At 45.8% G+C, this 23,204-nt stretch overlaps 1 protein-coding gene across 4 annotated transcripts; it reads right to left on the bottom strand.

The window, feature by feature from the left end:
* Nucleotides 1-178: 178 nt before the first annotated feature.
* On the bottom strand, nt 179-22,539 carry NRIP2 (nuclear receptor interacting protein 2). Of its 4 annotated transcripts, none has more exons than XM_032984093.2 (8): nt 21,972-22,539; nt 16,882-17,052; nt 10,850-10,932; nt 10,247-10,374; nt 7,335-7,387; nt 6,363-6,515; nt 5,367-5,631; nt 179-674 (listed from the first exon to the last, which is right to left on the bottom strand). In XM_032984093.2, exons 1-6 carry the CDS (start codon nt 22,200-22,202, stop codon nt 6,423-6,425), a joined length of 759 nt encoding a protein of 252 aa, XP_032839984.1. In that variant the 5' UTR covers nt 22,203-22,539; the 3' UTR covers nt 179-674; nt 5,367-5,631; nt 6,363-6,422. The 4 variants fall into 4 exon arrangements, with proteins under 4 accessions (XP_032839984.1, XP_032839987.1, XP_032839999.1 ...); XM_032984096.2 differs by having other exon boundaries at nt 5,367-5,609; XM_032984101.2 differs by lacking the exon at nt 5,367-5,631 and having other exon boundaries at nt 587-674.
* Nucleotides 22,540-23,204: the final 665 nt, after the last annotated feature.

The raw sequence follows: 23,204 nt of genomic DNA, 5'->3' as shown, positions 1-23,204 counted from the left end.
GAGTTTCCTGCAGCAATTGCCTGAAGCATTTGATTTGCCTGAGAGTTGGGCCAGGCTGAGCTAACCTGGCAGCTGAGTCTTACAGGCTGTTGCGTTGCTGCCATATTGTAACTTCTTCTCGAGGCCTAACAGGAAAACAGGATTGTCTGCACTCAGAACAGAACACAACTCAATGCTGTCCATCCATGCCAAATATAAACCTTTATTAGCAACACAAGCACGAGGGGGATACAAATGGTTGTATGACAAACTGTTTTATGCAAAACAAACTTTGCCATAGAGGTCAAATGACTTCCAGGGAAGGAAGGTCAAATTGATTCACTGTTGGACTGTTAATTGTTGGGAAGAAACAGGAAAGGGTTAACTGGGGAGAGATGACATTTTCCCAAGAATCATCTTTAAAAGAAAATGGGTCAAAACCAATGCAAATGTTGGACAGGGCAACCAGAAGTTGTTCTGTTCCATGCAGCAGAAAAGGTTTGATGCATCTTACTCTGTAGCAGGTTGGTGTACCCACTGGTGCCAGGAAGGTTTTCAACAGGACAGGTTTTGCAGGATGCATTCGTATGTCTTGGTGCCAGCACACAGCAAGTGAGGCGTCTAACAGCATTTGCAGGCACTGGGGGCATTTGCAGATAAATGATTCATGGCTTTGGTTGTGACACTCAATTTACCTGCAAGGAAGGAGGCGGTTGCTTTATTTTCCTGAGACAATAAATGCCCTGGCCTCACTTCTATGACCGCTGAATGTAATTTTTTTCTGTAACTCTTTAGGTATATATCCTGGAATTTGCCAGAGGAGCCTCTTGAAGGGAGGACTGACACTGACTGCAAGCATTTGTAGGTGGCTCAGTGGTCTTTAGTTCCATAACTCGCCCACTAGTGAAATAAAGAGCAGGCCTCTGGGAATATGGGTGGCTGGAGTGCCCATGCCATTTAAAACCACATGACCCCAAGCTCCTGAAAATGGCCCTGATAATGGCTTCAGCAGAGTGCGTGTTCTTGGGACACGGTTATCTCTTGCACATAGGCCTTGGAAGGGCCCTCGGAGGTCCATCTCCGCATCCCTGGGCGGGTTCAGCCGTACGTATCTCACACCTGCCACGTAACGCTTCTCTGCTCCAGAGACTTGCTGTGACAGACACTTCCCTGCAGACTGTTTCACAGCTGTCATAGCCACTCTACTGGAAAGTGGCCCTAGTAGGACCTGACCACCACGGTGGTTCAGAAAGGTTATCCCTAAAATAACATTCTGTTTATATTGAAGGGATGGGCCTCATCATGAGGAAGCCAGTGTTGGGCACATACAGGATGCGCCTATGTCCTCCTCTGAGGTGGCAGTTTGTACTAAATTTCAACTTTCCATATGAAAGTATTATCATTTTTTGATCTCCAGGGAAAAAGACCTTGAGATAGCTCCTTCCTTCCCCTTGTCCCCCAAAAGCAATAGAGATGTCTGGAATTGGGGGTAGAGAAGTGCATCTGTATAACAGGCTTTTCCAAAAGAAACTACAATAGAGACATTCTTCAGCCTTAAAAATTACTGGGCTCCCTAACATAGGACTTTTTAAAATTACTGTGTTTGTAGATGGGGTTGAGTTTATTTCTTTGAGATGTCAGTCCTGTTTTCTAATCACATCTTCTAAGATTCCTTCCTTTCACAGTGGAAGCTGGGATTCCCCTGTAATGACACAAAAATGCTGGTCTTTGGAGAAAACACCAGTTTGGGCAAGAATTCTGAGTAAATGTGTTACGGTCAGTAACAGTGTGCCATTTAATGGCAAGGAACTTTGGGAGATGGAAATGCACCAGGAGTTCTGTTTGATGATGAGAAAACCAGGTACTGACACTGTAGGATTAGACTGTGATTTAGGGAAGGAATTGAAGTGGGTTGGCAGACAGGGCGTTATGAACTGCAGTTCTCATTTAGCTGTATACATTTTTTTTTCTGTAAGCTCTGCCTGCAACAAAGCTTAATGGGGAGGCTCCAGGATAACTGTTGGCAACAGATTCCTCAATGGTGGAAAAGACCTTTGGTATGTGAACCTGCATGTTCAACTGACATTGACAGGAGGAAAGTGAAAAGCATGTCTTTTCTGGAGCTGATTTCAGAGCTGAAAAGAAGAGCTCTCACATGCTAATGTAGTGCTTGCTTGGAAACATCCTCTTTGTGATGACAAATGGCACAGTCTACATTTATGCATGCAATTGTTAACAAAGAGGAAAGGCTGGCAAGATAGTGGCACAAAGTGAGATCGTATTAGCAACCAGGGTACAGGTAAGCATTCAAAGGATTATCTAAAAAGGAAAGAATTCCTCCTGGAAGAAGCAAATTTGTCACTTACCAGTGTGGAAGAATGAATGAGTCACTTGGGGGAAGGTAAAGAGGAGGAAGATAAGGTATTCATTTATGCAGAGAGGGACAGATGGGGCTGGTAATTTTCATCTACTGTAGCACATCAATTTGCAGAGGAACCTGACTATTGGTGATTTGAAAAATGAGGCATGTGTATCACAGAAAGGCTTCAGAAGGACTGGAGGATGTTCTGAAGGTGAGCAAAAGCAGAATTATCCCGACTGACATTTAAGAACAGCATCTGGTGAATTCCAGCAGCAGTTGGTCTGCAAGTATCTGCAGGGCTGTAAGTGACAGGCACAAGTCAAAATAGAATTTTCAACTCAAAGTCATGCCGAATTTCTGGAGGATCCCATCCAGCACCCTTTAAATAAATGGAAAGATTCCTGTTGGCTTCAGTCTGAGTTCAGGAAGGCTCCTACTCACCTACACCTTCACCCTAGCCAGTGCCCAGCTCCAAAATGGACACTCACCAGGCATGGCTGGCACAGAAGTGGCCAGGACTGAAAGCTGTTGGTGGCCCTCACCTTCCCTTGGCAGCCCCTTCACAGCCCCACCAACACTGGGGCTCAGAGCTTGCTCTGCCCCCTAACCCTCACCTGCCCCCTCACCAGAGCCCAGCTCCAAATCACACACCTGCCACCTAGGGCTCCCCCACAGAAGTGACAAGGATTGAAAGCAGTTGGTGGCCCTCGCCTTTCCTTGGCACCAGCAAAGTCCAGCAGAAGCTGTCAGACACTCTGGAAGACAGCAGAAACCTGCCTGGGCACCAGCAAAGCCCGGCAAAAGCCCCGGGGTGCTATGGAAGGCAGCAGAGCACCTTGCAGGCTTATGCAAAGTCTGGCTAAAGCTTTGGAGCACTCTGGAGAGAAGCAGGGCCACTTGTGGACAGGGGCAAAAGCCATCAGAGGGGATTAGGGTTTGGGTTAGGTATGGGGTTAGGTGTAAGGTTAAGAATATGTTTAGAGTTAGGGATTATGTTGAGTTATATGGTTAAGGGTTTGGGGTTAGGGATAGGGTTACAGTTAGTGATATGATTAGAGTTAGGGTTAGGGATTAGGTTTTACAGTTCTGGTCAGGAGCTAGAAATAGGGTTAGGGGGTTAGGGTCAGAGTTCAAGGTTAGAGATTAGAGTTAGCATTAATTTTAGGATTAGGATTAGGTTTGGGGGTTAGGGGTTAGGATTTAGATTTAGGGGCTAGGGGTTAGGATTAGGGGTTAGGGATATAGTTAGGGTTGGGGTTAGGGATAGGGTTAAATTTGGGATTACTGTTTAGCATTAGGGTTTAGTATTAGGAGTTAGATTTAACATGATTAGGGTGAGGGTTAGGTTTTGGAATTAGGTTTAAGGGGTTAGAATTAGTGAGTTAGAGTTAGATGGTTAGATTTAGGGAGTTGGGTTAGGGACCAAGGGTTATGATTAGTGGTTAGGGGTTAGAGTTAGTGCTAAGGTTTAGTGTTAGGTTTTGTGGTTAGGTTTTGTATTAGGGATTAGGGTTAGGTTTAGTTTAGGGTAAGGTTGGGGTTACATTAAGGGTTAGCTCTGAGGGATAGAGTTGGGGGTTAGGGTTAGATTTAAGAATTTCAGATAGGGTTATGGCTAGGGTTTTTGGTTTAGAATTAGGGGGTTAGATTTACGGGCAGGTGATTAGGTTAAAGGTTAGGGGGTTAGGTTTAAGGATTATGCTTAGGGTTTATGGGCTAAAGTTAGGGTCAGCATTGGGGTTTAGGGTTGGGGTTAGGTTTACAGTTTAGGGGTTAGGCTTAGTGGTACGGTTAGAGGTTTGTTTTAGTGTTAGGGTTAATGATAGAGTTAGCATTACAGTTAGGTTTAGGGAGTTAAGGTTAGCTTCAGCTGTTAGATTTAGGGTTTAGGTTAGGGCTACCATTAGCTTTAATGTTTAGGATTAGGGTTTAGGGTTTGTCTTTTTTTTTTTTTTTAATAGTTCATAAAAGTTAATGTATAATAAGAGATGTAACAGACGTGGTATCTGTCAGCTTTAGCAGATTATTTGCCATTGTTTTACATGCCACTTTTAGAGGGCAATGATATTTGGAAACTAAGCAAGTTGCTGCACATAGGAACAGATGTTTCATCTATCACAAGCAAGATTTTTTTCAGCAGAGTTGATCCAGGTAACACACAGATTCCAGCTGACACACAGGATGGTTTAGTACAAGTCTGAACTGTCATTAAAGACCCCTGGGTTTGAGAAGCCAGTCAGACATGCAAGTGATACAAATCCAGGGGAATTACTGGTACTTTGGAAGACAGGCTCATTGGGTAGACATGGGTTGTAACATAAATGAGAGAACTGTTGGTGTCATTCAGGAGATTCATGGAAAGAAGTTAATGTAGCCAGAAATAATTAGATGCACAAGTAGAAAAATGGCAAAGAAGCCAAGGAAGAGATCAGAAGCTGTAAGATATGATGACTAACAGTAAGTCACTAGCCTGATGCTGCCTGTAGGAGGAACAGATGTCAGTCACACCAGCTAACACAATAAGTGCATACCAAATCATATCAGCCAGGCTGTACTCTGCTGTCCTTAGCATGTGCTAAACTACACCATACAGCATCTGATTTAGGAAAGAACTAACAGGAAAAAAAAAAAAAACAAAAACAAAAACAAACAAAAACCAACCAACCAACCAAAAATGCATACACAAGTTATTTGAGAAGCACAACAGAAGCGTTGAGTCGTTTGATTAAAAAAGGAAGAGAGCCGGTAGTGTTTAACCCAGGAAGACAGGCAAAATGGGGATGTCATGACATTCTAAGGGTGGACAAAGGGACACTGTGCTGAGTTTGGATAGTGAATCAGTAGTCATGACACATGGAACAAGCCCTGAGCTGATGCATCTTTCCTAGAGCTAGTAAAGAATAGACTATGTATTTATCATGCTTTAGCATCATGCAAATAATAAAAAAATAAAATTAAAAACCCCAACAGTTAAGTGATTTAATAATCACCCTGGTCATCCCAGATGAGTTCACAGTTCTCTGACCTGAGCTGATACTGCAAGGAAGTCTAGTTCTTGTTTCATGCAGGAGTAGCAAAGTTGATGGGCTGTGAGATGTCGGGACTTGAGGCTGATGATGTATCTGTGTCCAATCACTAGATTTCAAGTTGAAAGAAAGGATCTGACAGAGCAGAAGACTCTGCATGCTGTAATTCATCGCGGCATTTAAACTGAGTGGCAGTATCTCTGATGATTCAGCAGAGGTGATAGGAATTGTAGCTCTAGAAGCTGGAGTGCAGAGAGGAGAGGCCTGGTCAGAAGAACAGGGTGTGCAAATCTGGTTACTATGTATATCACCAAAAGATGATAAGCATTGCCATTCATATACTATAGCTCAGTGGCCAAGGATGCAGTGGCAAAGCCCACGCCCCTGTGAGTGTCCACAGTACTCTAAGCATTTACCCTCAACATTTCTGCAAAGTTTTCTTAGAATTAAGAACACTAAAAGTGTTCTTGCTGCAATTGTTTTCCAATAAAATACTTCTGATCTGAGCCAGCAAAAAGTAACAAAATCCAGCTTCCCAGAATACAGGTGAGGGGACTGGCCACAGAGCCTTTCCCACAAAGAAACAGGAATGGAGTCTGCTCACATCAAGGGAAAGAGAAGGGAAACATTCATGGCACTCTTTGGAGGCTTTTGGAGAAAGCACTGTCCTCCTGTCCACAGAACAACTGGAGATTGTTCACAAAGACCCTCTTGTCTCACGAACAGAGGGTATTATAAAAATAAGTCATTAAAAGCATAGGGTGAATTTAGTACAGAAGCAGAAATTGGGGTGACTAGGGACAGATAGAAAAACAAGAGCAAAATGCTCACTCAGCACATGGGGCTAAGCAAGAGGGTCCGCTGAAAGGAGGGATGTCTCTCAAGGTGAGGCACTCCCAGCAACAACAGCTGCCAGCACCCTTTTGCCTTTTTCTCACTCCTCAGTGAACGCCTCAGCCTAGAACTCCGCGAGGTTAGGAGCATGTGAGCCTCACCCTCGTCTCTCTCTCGTGGCAGCAAGTCTCCTCAGCCCCAGACATGGGGAATGCAGTCAGTCACTGACCAGGCTCTTCAGAGGCATGTAGGAAAGGCAGCTCTTGACTCAGTGCTTTAAATCTCAGGACTCCTTCCTCCAGGTCGATGCAACACTAAAGAAGGGGAGAGCCAGTTACTTGCTGGACAGTCCAGATAGTAAATCTCATTATGTCTATGGGGAAAACCTGTATAACCATCAAACAGCCCCACTCTGGATTCACAGAGACCTTACAGTTCTCCTTCCTGTCCCCCATTCTGCCTCCTTCTTCCTATTACCTTCAGTGGATTCTTCTCCAAACCCTCCACAGGGCCATTCCCCTCCCTTCTTCCTATGACTCCCTCTGAGGTGATGTCCTCACATCACTCAGCCATTCAGCCCAATGCTTTTCCTGCTTTATGCATCCAACATGCAGCTACAAATACTTTACAGGCAGGCACAAGCTTGCTGCAGCCATATATTTTGAGCCACTCAGGAATCAGGCTCAGCAGAGCACTAACCCTGAGCAGACTGACAAAAGGAAATGACTCTTTCCACTCATGTCCAGCTAGTGTTGGACACTGAATCATACAGCCTCCTTTGGCTCAAAGCAAGGGCAGAGCTTGTTCACATCTGCCTTCTAAAGGCAACACAGATATAACTCATGACACAGTGTGCCTTGCCTTATCCCCTCTTCATTTTTCTCTTCCCGTTTGCAACTTGTATGGTGAGGAATACAAAGAATGGGAGATGTGATAGTATCCTATTGGGTGATTCCCTTCTTAAAACCCATAAGGACTGGAAAGGAGTCGGTGACTCGGAGCATACTGCAGCCAGCCAGGGGCATTGCAAGTGGCACCCGGGAAGACCTGAAGTATTTTTGATGCTTACAGCAGCCAAAGCTTGGAGAACTTCTTGAGAGGAGCCCTGCAATAAGCAAGAACCTGTTCCTTACCTTGAGAGACAACAGTGTCTGGAGACCAATGCAAAATTCCATCATTTCATCATCTGAGAAGAGAGAGGAGACTGATCAGGCTTAAAACTGCATATACTGCCCCTCTAAAGAAAGTGTGTCTCTCCTGTAAGAGGATGTGGAATATGAGAGCATCTGGTTCATAAAGTTAGATGGTTATGGTCTGTTCAGTGTAAAGTGAATAACAAATAACAAGGAAAGTGATGAATTAAACACACGAACATTAACAAGCAGGTGGTAAAAGTGACAGTAACAAAGACCAGCTCTCTTCTGCCACTGACTGATGAGTCATTAAAGGAGCTACTTAGGCACAGCCCTGAAGAGGGTCAAAATTAACTCTGTAGCTGATAAGGGGAAGGAACTGTGATTATCGTGAGTATTATGAGATATTTGTGGGGGTTTCTTGCATTGTTTGAAACTTACTATGAGATACCAGAAGGGGCTTGTGGGATCATGTAAGACTTACTATGGGCTGTGTAGGGGAAGGGCCAAAGGCAGGAGGAGACAAGCAGGAGGGTGGATCAGGGAAGAACAAGCATGGAAAAATGGAGAGGAGAGGGGTTAAGGGGGCCAATCACGTGCAGGCAAGCTGTTGGTGAGTTCACTTGTCTGACCAAACCCTGTGCCTGATGGCTGCAATCTATCTGATCTTACTAAATAATTTTGGTAAGTAATTGTTTTCTGTGTAACCTGTCTATCCTACATATGACTGCTGCAAGCCTTAAGTGTCAGCAAGTGAAGATACCATGAGTTAAAGGGCAAATAGCTCTAGATGTCAGCAACAAGAGGGACTGGCATGCAAGAGAGGTGCCAGTAACTGAAGGGACCACAGGCCATAGGGCTCATAGGTCTCTATCAGCAACTGGAGAAGGGGATGTAGCTCATAGGTGCCAGCAACTAGAGAGACCCGTGTGCAGGAGAAGTCTGGGTGCCAGTAACTGGGAAAGTGAGCACAGGACATTGGACTTACATACCTGGGTGCCAGCAACTGGAGGGACTGCAACGTGTGCTGCAAGGTCTAAGTTCCAGTAACTGGACAAGTACTATGGGTCACAGAGCTTGTAGGTCTAGGTGCCAGCAACTGGACAGATTAGGATACAAGAGAGCTCTGGGTACCAGTTCTGAGCAGTGTCACAGGGGCCTCAGGTTTAAAAGCCAGCAACTGCCGAGAACAGGGTATATGTGTCAGAGGTCTAAATGCCACTAACTAGAGAGACTTGGTTGTGTTTACATTTCCTCAGTGAATTTAATCCTATATGCTTTTGGGTTTGTATACATAGTTAGCTAGCAAACTTCAACCTGATTTAGCCAGTAAGTAGGAGGAAACCTGCATTGGGAAAGACTCAGCACCTGGCTCAGTGGCTGGGTAAGGTGCCCAGAGTCCAAACATGGATATAAGACAGACCTAGAAGCAGTGCTGTTACCTGAAGACTGTGTGAATATGAGTGAGCTTGTGAACCTAGAGGCTGAGGATGTACAAACTTCTGCTAGTGAACTTCAATCCTGCTCAGCCAGAGAGGAGGACGAAGACGGGGCTGTCTGTGCTGGTGCTCATGTGAGTGCTGGTAAAGGCACTGCTCTGTGTGTGGTAATCTGTGTGGCTGACCTTGTCTGTATGCTCTCAGTATGTGCCTCTCCGGAATATATGTACCCGCTACTAAGAACATACATTGAAGTGGGCGAGAGCAACCTCCTGGGTCTTAGAGTCATCCATCTGGACTTCAGTGGCAGGGAAGGAGGAATCCCCAGGTCCTGGAATCTTCAGGATTCAGCAGCAACCAGTAACATCATGAACACTTTCTATGTCTCCTGGATGCCTGCTTGCCCTGTAACCAGTGGCTGTATTTTATAATTTATTTATAACCACATAAGCAAGAGCACTGTGTACACAGGGAGATGTAAGGCACAGATTTATCGCTTCTGCTCCTTCCAGGCAGCCGTTTCCACCTCCCAGCAAAATGGATAGGTGCTACTGGGTTAAATTCACCTGTGCTGGTACTAATACAGACTCTCCATGAAGGACAAGAACAAGCAGAAGGGAAACCAGGGAAGAAGAGTGAGCTGGAATGTGGAAGAGGAGGAAGCTCTTTCTAGATGACCAGGAAAAGTGGGAAGAATGGACATGAGAAGAGGGAACAAGGGAGGCCTTGAAGATGAACAGTACTCATCAAAGATGAGGAGACAGATAAAGGCAAGAAGATAAAGCTGGAAGACTAATAGGGCGAAAGAACAGGGGAAAAAAAGATTACTAAGTTGTTTTTAGCATGTGCACAGCTTGATGTAAATGCAGAACATGCAGCCTTTCTGTTGCTTTCTGGGTGTGCTTCAGTGCCTGCTGACTTGACCTTGTTTCCTACAGCTCCTTCGTTCAAAAGGTCCTGCCTCAGGACACCAAGGGAGACTCAGCACTCTGAGGCTACCAGGTTCTCCCAGGGATCTCCCTGGCGGAGGCAGATAATACACAGAGAAACACTGAAGAATAAGCTATACTCTCTGTCCATTTATCTGATGGCTTTCATCCAGCCAAAGACACAAGTGCCCACTCAATAGGAGAACAAAAGGCACCAAAAGACTAATCAAGCAGTCTGGATAATTTTAAGAAAGGTCCATTTTAAAAGACAATGTGAATTTTCCACATCCTATGTTAAGACCAAAAATCCCCTTATTTCTCCCCACTTTCAACGTCTTCTGTCTTCTCTGTACTCTTCCTATGCCCTTTGCCTTTGGTTACACTGAGGATATTCACCGCACATCACGGTCTCAGCCATCAGCAGAGGTGACCACATCACCAACCTCCCACCATGTTACACTTTCCCAGAGATCCTTTCAAATGCCCTTCGCAGGGCAAGAGGGATGCAGAAAAACTGGGGGCGAGGAGGGGCTGGCACTCTCACCTACAACCAGTGCTGAACACAGCACTGTCTCCTGGCCAAATTGCAACTCCATATGTTCTACTCGGCCAACAACACTGGGGATGGGAAGAGAGAAGTCTCCACAGTCCATGGCAGATACTTCTTCCAGCCTGTGGGACACAAGAGGTGTTATTGCCTCAAGTGGGGGAAGAGGAAGAAAAACAGGACTTCTCACTGATGGCACAGTACTTCTTGGTCTCATTGGGAACACACCCACAAGAGGAAGAATGAAGGAATCTCTTTTATACAGCATGTCTGGAGGCAGATTCCACAAGCAAAACCACACAGTGCTATCCATTTGTGTTCCTCACTGCTGAGGCTAAATATCAGCTGGGCAGCTTTGCCTGACAGTACACACAGACAGAATGACACAGCTCTGCCTCCTAGTCTGGGGTCTGCACACAATTTTTCCAGAGCTCCTGATGTCTTGACCTGTAGCCCACCCTCTGCATCTTCTGCTAAACAGCTATGTGCACATGCAAATCTGCTAGTAATTATCACTGGGGCTGGGAATCAAGAGTGCCTAGGTTCTTGCAATAGGTTTTCCTTCACCCAACCCTCCTTTTCTATTGTGCAATGACTTACCCCAGCTGGTTTAAGCAGCTCTTGGAGATGAGATTTGGTAGACACCCAGTGTCAACAGTTGCTTTCAATACCTGCCCTCGGCACTGAAAAAAACAACAACAGATAATTATTGTGGGCTCAAAATTGGCATACCCCCTCCCCCAACAGTGTGACAATCCCTTAGACATTCCTTAACAACACAGCCAAAGATGTGGTGTTTTAGGCAGTAGGCAGAAGACTCATCCAAGACAATGGTGGTCTCCCCAAGTGCTCTGAAAACCTCTGTCAAAGGTTTCTTTTTGAATTTGGCTTCTTTAATTTTTATTTGATTGCCTGGACACTTATCTGTCGTTAGCAACTTTAACTTAGTAGTATTCCAGTCAAGAGATGAATAACTACTGAATTTGTTCCAAAAACCCACATGGACTTTATTAGCAGAGCAATAATTGATATGACAAATGCTTCTGAAGGAATATAAGCATGTGCTACAGTCTTTGTAGGTTTCCATTCTCCATTTCTTCTGCTGTCACAGGGAACAATGTTCCAGGGCTGGAAGTCTGTTCTCAGTTGAACAGGTTCCAAAGAGGGAAGTCTGTGGGAGAAGCAGGAGCACACAGGACAAGCATCCCTGAGAAGAGCTTGAATTTAAGGCAGTTCCCAAGATAACTGGCACATACAAATGACTCCTGAATCCAAGAGACAACCTAATCAAGAGGTGTCTATTTTGTGTGGGCCTTACATTAAGTTCCTAGACATCTCTTTAAGGAAATATGACATGAACACTACAATTACAATATTCACAGCTGATGTCATCTAGCAAAGGGAGAGACTGGATGCCTTGCACCCAAGTCACCTCTGCGTGATCTTACTGGAATAATCCCTAGTGCCTTGCGCACTTCATTTCTTCATCCCTTTGCACTTGAAAGGGAACAGGAGATGTGGTTGCCATCTATTTTGTGTCCCCTCTGCACAGAGGTCCTTAATAGCAGGACAGAGGTGCTGAAAACAACTGATCTCATATATGGGAGAGGTCTGAAAAAATAGCGTCATCAAGGACATCAGTAAGAGTTATGCTCATAAAAAAAAAGGAGGAGCAGGACTTATTAAAGGAACTGGAAAAGATGGAGTAACTGCCATCTACAAAATATGACTTGCACCTACATATAGCACTTAACCATACCCATTCTTGACAGCCTAGTTCTTCAAGGCTATGTCTTGCACCAACATCCAAAAACAACCACAGAGTTTCCTTCTTGGGAGGCTCATTTTCCTCCTGCTATCATCTGTATTTTTCCTGTGATTCTTTCTTTTCAATCCACTATAGCACTCAGTGCCATGAGCCGTGCAGAAGCAGCAGCAGATCAACCACAGCTCCTCTAATGTTCATTCCTGACAAGATTAAATGCTTTGAACACCTTAAGCAGATCAGCATGACCATCAGCGACTCAGTGCAGAACCAGTAGGGTTAAGTAAATTATCTCAGTTTCCTGATTTCTTAACTGAATCTGTTTATGATTATTACATAGGCTAATTATCACAGACAGCTACATCCAGTATTTTCAAGATTTCATTTTCAAAATTGTGCCATTTGTGAGTTTTTATAAAAGGAAATGAAAAAAACACCTTCTGTGAGAAATACTGGCATGCTGCAGACACAAAACCAATAGTAGCTTGAGTGCTAACTGCACTCAAGGCAACCTCAGCACATGCTGGAAACCTGAAGTCTGTATACGTGTATATTTAAATAAAATCAGTGATTTTAGAAGGAAGAACATTCACCATGTATGGCCTCATCCAGGAACAAGGAGAGAAGTGCTCAAGCAGTGTCTTCACAGAAAATATGCACAGATACATATTTGCAACAGCTCCCGATTTGGTTATTATACACTTTATTGTTTAATGTAAAAACGCATGTCTTATTCATAAAGAATTATGTCCAGTTAATCAACAGTCCTGGGTGACTGCAAATACTTGCGACTTCTTACAACAGCCAATTGAGGCATATAGTGCTAAATACTTTAGGAAAGCCAAAGCCAAGACAGATGTCACAAAATTCTGGCTGCCAGCACTGTGCCCTCCCCATTATATCATGTGCTTCTCACAGCCTCAGCCACATTGATATCTACATTCAACCCAAGGCCGTTCTTTAGCAGATGGTATGGAAATTGCCACAGAACTACGAAGTCACAGGTTGGGAGAACAGAGAATTTAACTGACATGATACCAGCTGGGAGATTCATGAAACAGAGTCAGACCACAGAGAAGCCAGCGCCCAGAAACCCCCTTGCAGTTCTTTGCACATTCATACAATAATATTCCCCCAGCTCCTTCACAAATGAGCAGTCCTGTTTCACTGTGGAGCAGCTTGAACTGTCATCCCATGGTAATACAGATTATACATGACAGAGCTGGCAGGAGACCCAGCCATGCTGCTGCCTGCTCCCCAAATGCACACCCGTTCTCTTGCCCTTATGCCTCTTCGCACAAATCTGCTTTAAGCAAGTGGGAGAGCGTGCTAGAGAATGTTCTGGAAGAGCTGCTATGCACTCTATTTAGAAGTTTCTGACTTTGGCAATACTTTTGCTTGCTCTAGAAGCAGCATTGCCACCATGGCACCAGACTGCCTGGCACGTCAAGTTTCAACATTCAGGACTCAAGAGTAGTGCCTGCCCATCGAGGTCCCCGAGGCCAGTTGGAGAAATCCCACCTACCTCATGACAACAGCTGTTTGTGGCAAAAGCTAGTATTACAAAGGCCAGGATTCTAAAGAGAAAACAGCCTGGAAACTGACTGGACCCAGAGGACAGTCCTGTATCCCTGCCCAGGGCAGGGGGGTTGGAACTGGATGATCTTCAAGGTCCCTTCCATCCCAACCCATTCTGTGATTCTGCGATTCTATGACAAAATGCCTCCCCTTCTGCTTTTAGAGCTCAGTAATATTTGTGCTGTCTGGTCCTCACTGACTCATAGGCCCTGCCTGGAAGGACTGTGGCCAGACTAAGCAGAGAGGCGAAATAAAGCACAAAGTGCAGATACATGCTGAGCATCTGCCTCCTCATCCCCTGTCCTGCGCCGCCTCATAGAAGAGGCTTCTCTGTGCCTCCTCACTACCTAAGCAGGTGTATTAGCCATGAGTGTCAGGTCAGGTATGCTACCACATCTGCCCATACTGCAACCTGCCAGCAGTGACCAGCTGAATCAGCTGTTCCTCATTAACAGACATGGATTCTACTGGGAAAGAGCTAACCATCCCTGTGGCTCACAGAAGCCAACTGTTCATTGCCCAGCTACAGAAAAAGCATTGTATCAGCTCTTTGGAAACAGAAGACCTGGAGTATGGAGAGCAGTTTGGGAGCAGGCAGACCTAAGATGCATAAGCTGTTAGTTGTGGTAATAAACCTAAACTGTATCACTAGGCAGATTCTTGATTTTTGTTTCAGAGCAGGCTGGGAAAGTTGTAAGTTGGAAACTTGCTAGGATATGACAGGACAGTGATTATTCTATAGAAAGCATTTCAGCTCATTCAGTGGTAAACAGCCCTGCACAGTTATTGGCTCCAGCAGCCTCACAAAAGCTATCCACCTTCCAATTATGCCACTAACCATTTTCCCAGAGAACCCACCAGGAGCCTGAGGAGAGCCCTTGGTCCAGCATACCACAAATAAAATGCAGATTAGGTAAGGAGTACACAGGCAGCTGATGAGCACAGCAAGCCTTCCTGGACTAAGAGGACTTTTCATCATGTTACCCACAGTCATCTCTGCCCTGGAACTTTCAGCCTGTTACTACCAGTCACCATTAGTCATTATCTAAAAGTCAATTACGGGGATTTACAAAAAAAGAGAAAGAGAGGAGTGGAATCAGTAACGATCACCATTTATAAAGAGCTTTATTTTCTGAAATAATGTCAGTTCCAAAGTCAAGAAGCTGCTTTAACCAACCAAAGTTGATTAATCCCAGGTTGCTTTGGCACAGAGGAAAAGCAGCTTTGGACAGCAGTGGAATCCTTCAGCATCTATTTCCAAGTCAATGAGAGACAAGCCTCACAACACACAGATACCAGACATGACAAGCTTTCCAAAGTGCTTTGCAAAAACTGCCATAAAAAGGGGCAGTTATGCTAAAGTACCATGTGAGCAATCCACCTAAGTAAGTAGGAGTGAGTGACTTTGCAATATAATCATAATAGACTGGGTCTGTCTGTGATCTCTGAGACTTAAAAAGGCCTTAGGCATGGGGTAATTATAATCTGTTAGAGTGAAAACACTTATTGCCTGAATCTCCCTGTATTACTGAAGTCTGTATATATTCAGCTTTATTTCCTAGTCAAGTTCAGCTACTAGTGAGGTGATGCATTTGTTACCACTTTGACATTTTCAGCATACTTGCCTGAGTGTAAATGGAAGCTTTATGTTGGTAGATGACCTTTTCTTGGGAGCTGCTGTCAGAGAGAATAGACTTCACTGGGGTCGTGTTCCATTTCTAATAAAAACTGCACAATAGTCAAGCAGTTCTCAGAAAGGTACCAGCTCGGCTCTCTGGTTAAAATGAACTGGCATCCTGAGTGCTATTTCCTGGCATAGATCTGTTACTTACAGACAAGGTTTTTTGAAGTTCACAGCTGTGAACATGAAAAGCAGTGAGTCTAAAAAGAAAGACAGAGCTTCCCTTCCTTCAATGTAAGAAGATTAAGTGCGGCAGACAGCGACTGGCTCTTAAGAAGGGCAGAAAAAGAGAAAAATGCCTGTGCAGAAGGTACTGAGCTCAGGGAGAGTTAAGTGCAGTGTTAGACCCATTTCCTTGACTGTGATGTTCATTATCCATCCTCCATGAAGGAAAATATAATGTGCATGACAGCTGGGATGCAGTGCATTAGAAACAGAAAAGGGGAACAAGTGGACTCCAACGCTGTCAGCTACTGCCCATGGGATATGATACCTACGCATGCCTGTCCTTGTTTGATGTACATGCCTGGCAAAAGCCCACCCTTTATCACTGAGTTTCCTCTTACAGAACAATACAGACTGGTGATTAAAGAAAAAGAAACACCTTCATTTGCTAAAAAAAAGACTCCAGCTGTTAGGAGAAATTACACTGAGAGCCATTCATCCTACTAGTCTGTTTTCCCAAGTATGATTATGTTAACCTAGCTGCATTAGTCTAAAACACAGGCTGAGCAATGCCTAATGGCAACAGTAAACACTGGAAAACAAACCAGACAGTGGCTTTACCTGGTACTGAGACACTCGATCCAAACATTTCAGAAGCTTGGCACAAGGCTGTGTTCGTATGATAATTAATTGTGCCAACTGAATTTTCAATAGTATATGTGTTTTTCCTAGAAGTGTAGACATTACACTCTAATATGTGAGATGTTCTTTAGGACAGGTAAATGAAATTAACACAGCGTTAAAATGGATTTTTTTCCAGGTCTATATCTTGGTGAGCCTCATATCTGCATATTACTGAACAGCTCTAACCATGCAGCCTTCTTTCATGGGGAACAGTGTTTGTATGTGCTTTCTTACCTACAGGGGCCAGGGAGGAGTGCATTCTGCTCTATAGGAGGATAAAAAAAGGGAGCTAAAAAGTGCTGCTTCCATCAAGAAATGCAACAGCACTAATTCAGAGCATAGTTAGTTAATTTCTTAGGAGGTTCTTTGACACCTGAGGGAATCAGACCAGACTGGATCCAGTAAGTGTAAATCAACTAGTGGGACCTGTCTTTAAGTGACAGGGAGACATTCCTTGCTTCTGTATGAAGATATGAAATACCTCATATCATGGGAAAACTGGCCTCCAAAGGAGATGTGATTAAGGTAATTTATCTTCAAATATGGACAACTAGAATGCATGTGGCAGAAAGGCTTTCCCTTGTCTCTTGGAAGAACTGAATCCAAACTCTAGGAGAGACCACGTGGAAAATCTACTCTCTCTGGCTGCAGCTGGCTTTGTAATTAATAACTTAGCATAGCCTTTGGGAATGGGGCAGCCGGGACTCATTGAGCATTTGCCATCACTGTGAAGTCAACACCACTGCATTATTGCCTTACCTGGCACTGTATTAGCAGAGATGAAGTCTCTTTTTTCCTGTCCTTTTCCACCTTTTCATCCTGGTCTTTTGTCACTGGAGATTGAACCCGTGCAGACTGAACTCTGGTCTCGCCCCGCAGCTTGTTCAGATTACCTTCCAAGAGGCGCCTCTGGACCACACTATGTGGCTGCTGTCTCCATCACAAAGAAAGAGAAATCCCAGCTAAGTATGGAGCTAAGGACAAGGACATTTGCTAGCCCAAGGAAGCAGATTGCAGATGCTTGACTCAGCCAATCATCCTGATGAAAGGCATACTTATCCCCCAAAACTTCCTTTAAATACCAAGATTTTTCCTGTAGCCTTTACGGTGATGTTAAAGTGTTGGGATATCTGTGACAGGCAGGTCTCAGGGGTGCAATTATTGGAGGAGAAGAACATGCCTGATGCATGCTCTCCCCACGCATATCTGTTCCTTCATCTAAACATACACTTGGCTGTCTCATACCTGTTCAGGTACTGCAGTACCTTGGCTGACATCCAGCCAGGCACAGTCACACTTTCTAATGTGAGAGGGGATAGGGAATGCACCATGTGTGTGATGTACATGTGGATAAGGAGGCAGGACTCCAGAAATTTTAGGTGTACAAGCAATTATTTGTAGTGAAGCGAGGAATTTCCCCTCCATAGGAAACTAAAACTAACTTCTGTTCTTTGGAGTCTGTCTCTGCTTCACTCCATCAGAAGTGACACTATTTTGACTCCCTTCCTAATTGGGGGTATATCTATGAAGCCCTTAGTTGTGCACAGCTAGAAAGAAGCACCATCAGCCAGGCCAACAGCTGAAGAAACTTTATTCCCATTATTTTATATATCACCTCATTCATATTTCATGTATCTTGTATTCCTATTTCATTCCTACCTCCTTTCTTCCAGGCAGAAGAAGGGGAGGTGCACCAAAAGGGAAGAAAAACTGTGAAAAACTTCTTGTTCCAACATTGCATACATGCACAGGAAAGTGTTGCTTTGGAAAGAAAGCTCCCTTCATCATCAGCTTAATGCTCTGTTTTTTGCCCAGTGTTGACCCAGTGTCTCTAGTCCCTGCAGAGCTAGTGAACAACAACAGGCATCATCAGTGAAGGAGGTCTGTTGGAGGTAGCTTCATCCTTTCTCCATGTACTTGGCCCCATGGCCCCTCTCCAGGAGAGCAGCTGCTCAGAGCTGACAGTAGTGTTCTCAGTAACAACTGCCTATGTGAAGGAAAACAATGAATCTGATGGGTCTAGTGTGCTACAGCGTAAACCATTGCTATTGTCTTTCTCAAAAAAAAAAAAAAGCAAGCAACTTCCAGATGGTGCAGCAGTTTGATGTAGGATCTTATCAATGTACAGGCCAAACATCTGAATTAGACCAGACCTGCCATCTATTGATCCAACAGAGTGTGTGTGCTTCAGACTAGCTTTATGCTTGATCAAAGGGCTGAGGCCAGGAAAATGTGCAAATTGCAACTGGAAGCACGCTGACTTGTTAGTTTTGCCTGATGGTTGGAGCAGGAGAGATGTTACTGGCTCTTCTGTTGCTCTTCTTCTCTTCTGCTTTTCCCTTTGCCGAGTCTCTCATGCCTCTGTTTCCCTGTCTTTCCCTGGGCTACTGCGCAGGCCCACAGCACAGCTGGCTGTTGTACTTCACTCCCTAAATACTCTGAGCACAGTGCCCGTTTGGCTGCCAGCTAACATCTGGGCCGTGGGAATAGGGCAGGAAACTGACAGCAGGTCTCCAAAATCCTGTTCTCTCCCCTGTCTCCTCCCGTGACCTGGCATGCAAAGGACCTTTCCCTCTCCCTGCAGCCTTTCCCACAGAAGGAGCAGACCCTTTGCAGCTGCCACCTCTGCCCCCTTCCTGTCACTCAGTCTGGGAAGAGGCTGAACACGGATGGGCAGCAGCTGAGCTTTGGAACTGTGGAGGCATCTGATCCAAGAGCAGGCTCCTGGGGTCCTCCCTGTCTTCTGTCTCACCAGTAAGACAGAGAAATGGAGACCATTGTCTCTCTTGGGCTGGTAAGAAACAATGAGATGAAGAGTATGGTGAGGGAGGACCTGAAGGGACTTGTGGCCAACAGCTGGAAGGGAGGCCCTCTCAGGACTCTTCGAAGGGTCAGAACACATTCCCAGTTCCATCTTGTTCAGGCTTTCCAACGTGAAATCTCAAGGCCTTGCTATGATTAGTGAAGTAGTATGAGCTGGGGATCTTGACTTTTGGGAGGGGAGAAGCCAGATCTTCAGAGCTTCTTGGTACTTTCAGAATACTTTAGTTCATGCAGCTATCTTGGGTTTGGGTTTGGTTTTTTGTTTATATTAAAAAAAAAAAAAAGGTGTCATGCTTGTAGTTGTTATAAAGCTGGAAATGTGAGGTCTTTACTGAAAAGTATAATTTCTCATTGTTGGAGATGTGGTGGGCCCATCAAATCCCAGACACTGCTGGATGCATTGCATAAGCTGCACACACAGAATACACAGAGAAGACTGGCAGAAAGCCTGACTTTGACTATATAAGAAAACACGTAGTTTTTTTAAATTACATGGGTCCTTGCTCTAAAATAGGCCATGTAGGGCTGCCACAGCTGGAGTCTCTGGCACTCCCAATGCAGACATTTTTTGGGGAATTAATTAAACTTTCCTCCCAGTGTAAGTGCTATAGAACTCGGGTGGTTTACATTTTCTCCAAGATCAACCTCTCCAGAACTTCCTGATGCTGCTTTGTTTCCAGCCCTGCATTCCTGTCCTCCAGGAGGGAGCCAGATCAATGTAGGAAACAGATGGAATTTTGCATGGGGCTGGAGGAGTGCCCAAACACATATTTTGGGCTCTAATTTGAAGCCCCCAAACCATCACAGTGATATCACAGTGGCACATCAAGTTTCAGGGACTGCTGAAGTGCTCTTGGAAATCTAAGGCCTGGTTCTTCTCTTGTTCCAAGGCACACCAGAAACAGAGGTACCACAGCTACCTCACTGACCCCAGGTATAGCACTATGTGCGCAAACTTTGCACAGGTGCCACACTTCATCATGTGCCTTCTAACACCAGTTCAAAATTTCATGGCAGAAAATATGCTTTATTCACTGCTCCCTAGCTCCATGATAAAAATGTTTCAGCCATTTTGTTATGGACCAAACATGAACTATGCAGTAGTTTTCAGTGACTGAACACCATCTGCATGTGAGGAAGTCTCCTGCCTAGAATGGTTAATTTGACCAGGAGAGCTGCTCGTGGCAAGCAATTTGGACAAGGCATGTCTCACTTGATTAGAGTGCCAGCCTCTGGAGGCCAAGACTGCTACCTGTACTGTGCAGGACTCTCACAGAGGCCTCTGGCTGGCACTTCAGCTGTAATTTTGGGACATGGTATTACAGGAGTCATTTCCAAAGCAAAGCAGGTAGACATGTTTCTCTCTGCCTTTGTGGATGGGCTCATCAAACACCCACTAAAAGGCTCAAAAGTGGTTCCTCCTCACTCCCTGCCAAAAGCAAAAAGCAAAAGGAAGATCTCAGGGGTATGTCTGGCAATCCCCTGCTGAGGAGATAGTTCAGCTGCAGTGCTGCAGGGCATGAAGGGCCAACGCTAGCCTGCCCGTGCTGCCAGCCTGCAAAGGGCCCTCCAGGCTCTGGTGCGGACAGACCTCCTTCCCCACAGGGAGGAGAGGCCCTGTTCCTCACTAATACGACATCTGCATGACTCCGTTCTTGTACTTCAGCCAGCACCAATGTTCAGGGCCAGAGGGATGCTCTGACCAGTCTCTACTGACAGCTCTGTGTGTGGCTGTAAAGGACAGGCAGAGCATGAAGCGACAGCTCAGGGTGACTTTGAGGAACGACCCTTAACCCTGCCGAGCCAGGGACTCTCAGCAGCAGCCAAGGCAGCTGCGGAGAGGGTGGCAGGAGCAGGAGGGTACGCCAGCACGGGAAGGTGGCACTAACCCCGCCGTCTGCGCATTGCAGAGCTGCTGTACCCAAAGGTTTTAGCAAGGAGGATAGTTTCCAGTCAGGCCCAGTGCCCGGGACCATGCCTGTCCCGCACATATGTGTCCTTGTGCACAGCAGCACCTTGCTGCCAGCAGATGTAGGGCCTGCCACAGGAGCCAGGAAACTACCAGAGGATATAACACATGCATGAGCACCTGTGGTGGTGCTGCAGTGGACTAAGGATACAGAGGGAAGCATGGGCTGCAGGAAGGGTCAAGATCTTTTATGACACCCACTGGCACAGCTGGAGTAAGTGTTTGTGCTCCCATCACTGGCCAGACCCAGGACCTCTTTTGGGAAAATGGTTTAGACCTCTGCATCCTTAAGCAGTTAAACTCCACAGTGGAGAGAAGTTAGACAGCAAAACTGCCAGAGTAAGGGGGAGATGCGTGCAATTAAGTCAGCAAGAGATCCTGTGGAAAACTGCTCCCAGCCTTGGGGAAGTCCCTCCAGACCACAGACTTCCCAGGCTCCTGGAACAGACCCCCTCCCTGATGCCTTCTGCTCCACAAAGAGACACCCACAGGCCTCACTCCTGTGCCCCCTCCCCAAAGTTGTCACCCGTGGGTGCTGGCCACTGTAACTGCCTGCATGCCTGGCTAGCCATTCTGCCCTGTGCTCAACTCTCTGGAAATCCAAAGAGTGGGGGGAAAGAGAATCATACAAAAAAGTGACAATGTCAAACATAAGCCTCTCAGAGTTTCATTAGCTATACTTTTCTCCCTGCTTAGTCCAGGAAGGAGTCTGCTTTTGAGATGGATCATGCAGGAATACAAGGTAGCTTTCAGAGACATCCCACATGGAAACATATATGTCAGATAAGTGGAAAGTTGGATCCTGAAGAGTCCTCCCAGTCCATGTCTGCCTGCCTCTACGAGGAGTTTGATCCCCATGGGGATGCATAGGAAGATAGATGCAAAAAAATGGGTGATACATTCTTTCCCCTCACCCTGACCTGATCCTAGATGATGCTGAAGGGAAGTTTCATCTTTACTGAACCCATGTCCCTTTCACAAAGATGGACAGCAGTTCCCAACTGGGATGAAGGCTATTAGAAGGACCCCCTCCCAAATGGGGTCCCACTGGACTCACCAGATCCTTGGAAGTGCCAAGCCTGGTCAAGCTGTCCAGGGGCAGCAGGTCAGCAGAGTCCTTGTGCACAAACTGGGTGGCCTGTTTAAGACGCCTCTTCTGTTGCAGAATAGCTTTGTCCCTCAGCTCCACTTCACACTCCTCTTGCTCCAGGTCAGGAGTACCATCAATCTGCTTTTCCTCCCGGTCTCCTTGTCCCAGTGGCACAGGGCAGTTCTTCCTTGTGCTCATGGTGAAAATTCAGACAGAACAGGTCCTTCTTTGTATGCCGGGATGTTCCCTGAACTTGTTTCCTGGTGTTTGCTCTCCCCGGGCTCTCAGTCTTTGAGCTCCTTTCCCTTTCCTACAGCTCTCCTTCTCTCTTTTTCTTCCTGCTTTCTTAGTTAGAACTCACCCATCTCTGAAGTGTCCCTGTGCCTCTGTCCTCTCCACTCCCCCCGTGTCCCTCTGCTCCCCAGCTCTTTCTCTCCCTCTCTTCTCCTGTCCTGACTGCAGCTCGGCCTCCTCCAGTAGGAGGGGTCTCTGTTGTAACAGAAAAAGCCCCACGTCAGACACCAATTTCCATAAATTACATCAGAGCCGGCAAGATGCTCCGGCTGGAAAAATCCAGCAGAAGGATGGCCCCGCTCTTGGGGGCTGGACTTACCTCCCTTGGGCCGTGCGCGCATGCGTGTGGGCCGTGTGCGTGTGTGTGTATGTATGTACACACGCGTGCTGCCTGTTCCCCCAGGACACTGAAGAGACAGTAAATCTCCCGGTGGCAGGCTGTGCAGTTCAGTGTCTCTGCTGGGGGGGCTTTGACACATCTCAGTGAATCTGTAGATATCAGCAAAAACATGGTTCAGCCTAGGAGGTGATGCAATGCCCCGGTAAATGGGAGAGAGCATCTGCCGTAAGGGCTCCTGGCAAGCGTGCACAGTCTCATTTCCGCAGAGTGTCATGCATTTGTAATAGGCTGCACTGAAGGATTTTTCTGTGTAGCTTGAACGAAATGCTGATGGCCTGGTTTCTGCTTCCAGACAGGGCAAATATATTGGGCCTGACTCTACCCTCAGTTTCACCCCTCTCCATCTAGAGCAATTCCCCGAACTTGCAGAAGCCTAAAATCACTGGCTTGTTAATAACAGTGGACTTGACTCCCTGTTTACACTAAGAGTATGCTGACACTGTTGCAGTATGGGATGTCTGGACCGTGGCATGGCAGAGCTCACTTTTTCAATTTTCTGCCTCCAT

The sequence above is a fragment of the Tyto alba genome, unplaced genomic scaffold, assembly GCF_018691265.1.
Source record: "Tyto alba isolate M040663 unplaced genomic scaffold, T.alba_DEE_v4.0 Super-Scaffold_21, whole genome shotgun sequence".
NCBI lineage: Eukaryota > Metazoa > Chordata > Aves > Strigiformes > Tytonidae > Tyto > Tyto alba.
The sequence above is the reverse complement of the archived record's forward strand: the minus strand, read 5'-3'. Positions and strand labels throughout refer to the sequence as shown.

Bases quoted from the DNA above. Each gene is read 5' to 3' on its own strand.
- NRIP2 (XM_032984093.2), bottom strand. From the start codon at position 22,202: ATGAGCACAAGGAAGAACTGCCCTGTGCCACTGGGACAAGGAGACCGG. The intron at 10,933-16,881 runs GTAAGGCAATAA...TGTTTTTTTCAG, and splicing joins CTCTGCTAATACAGTGCCAG to TGCCGAGGGCAGGTATTGAA. The intron at 10,375-10,849 runs GTAAGTCATTGC...TGTGTCCCACAG, and splicing joins AGCTGCTTAAACCAGCTGGG to GCTGGAAGAAGTATCTGCCA.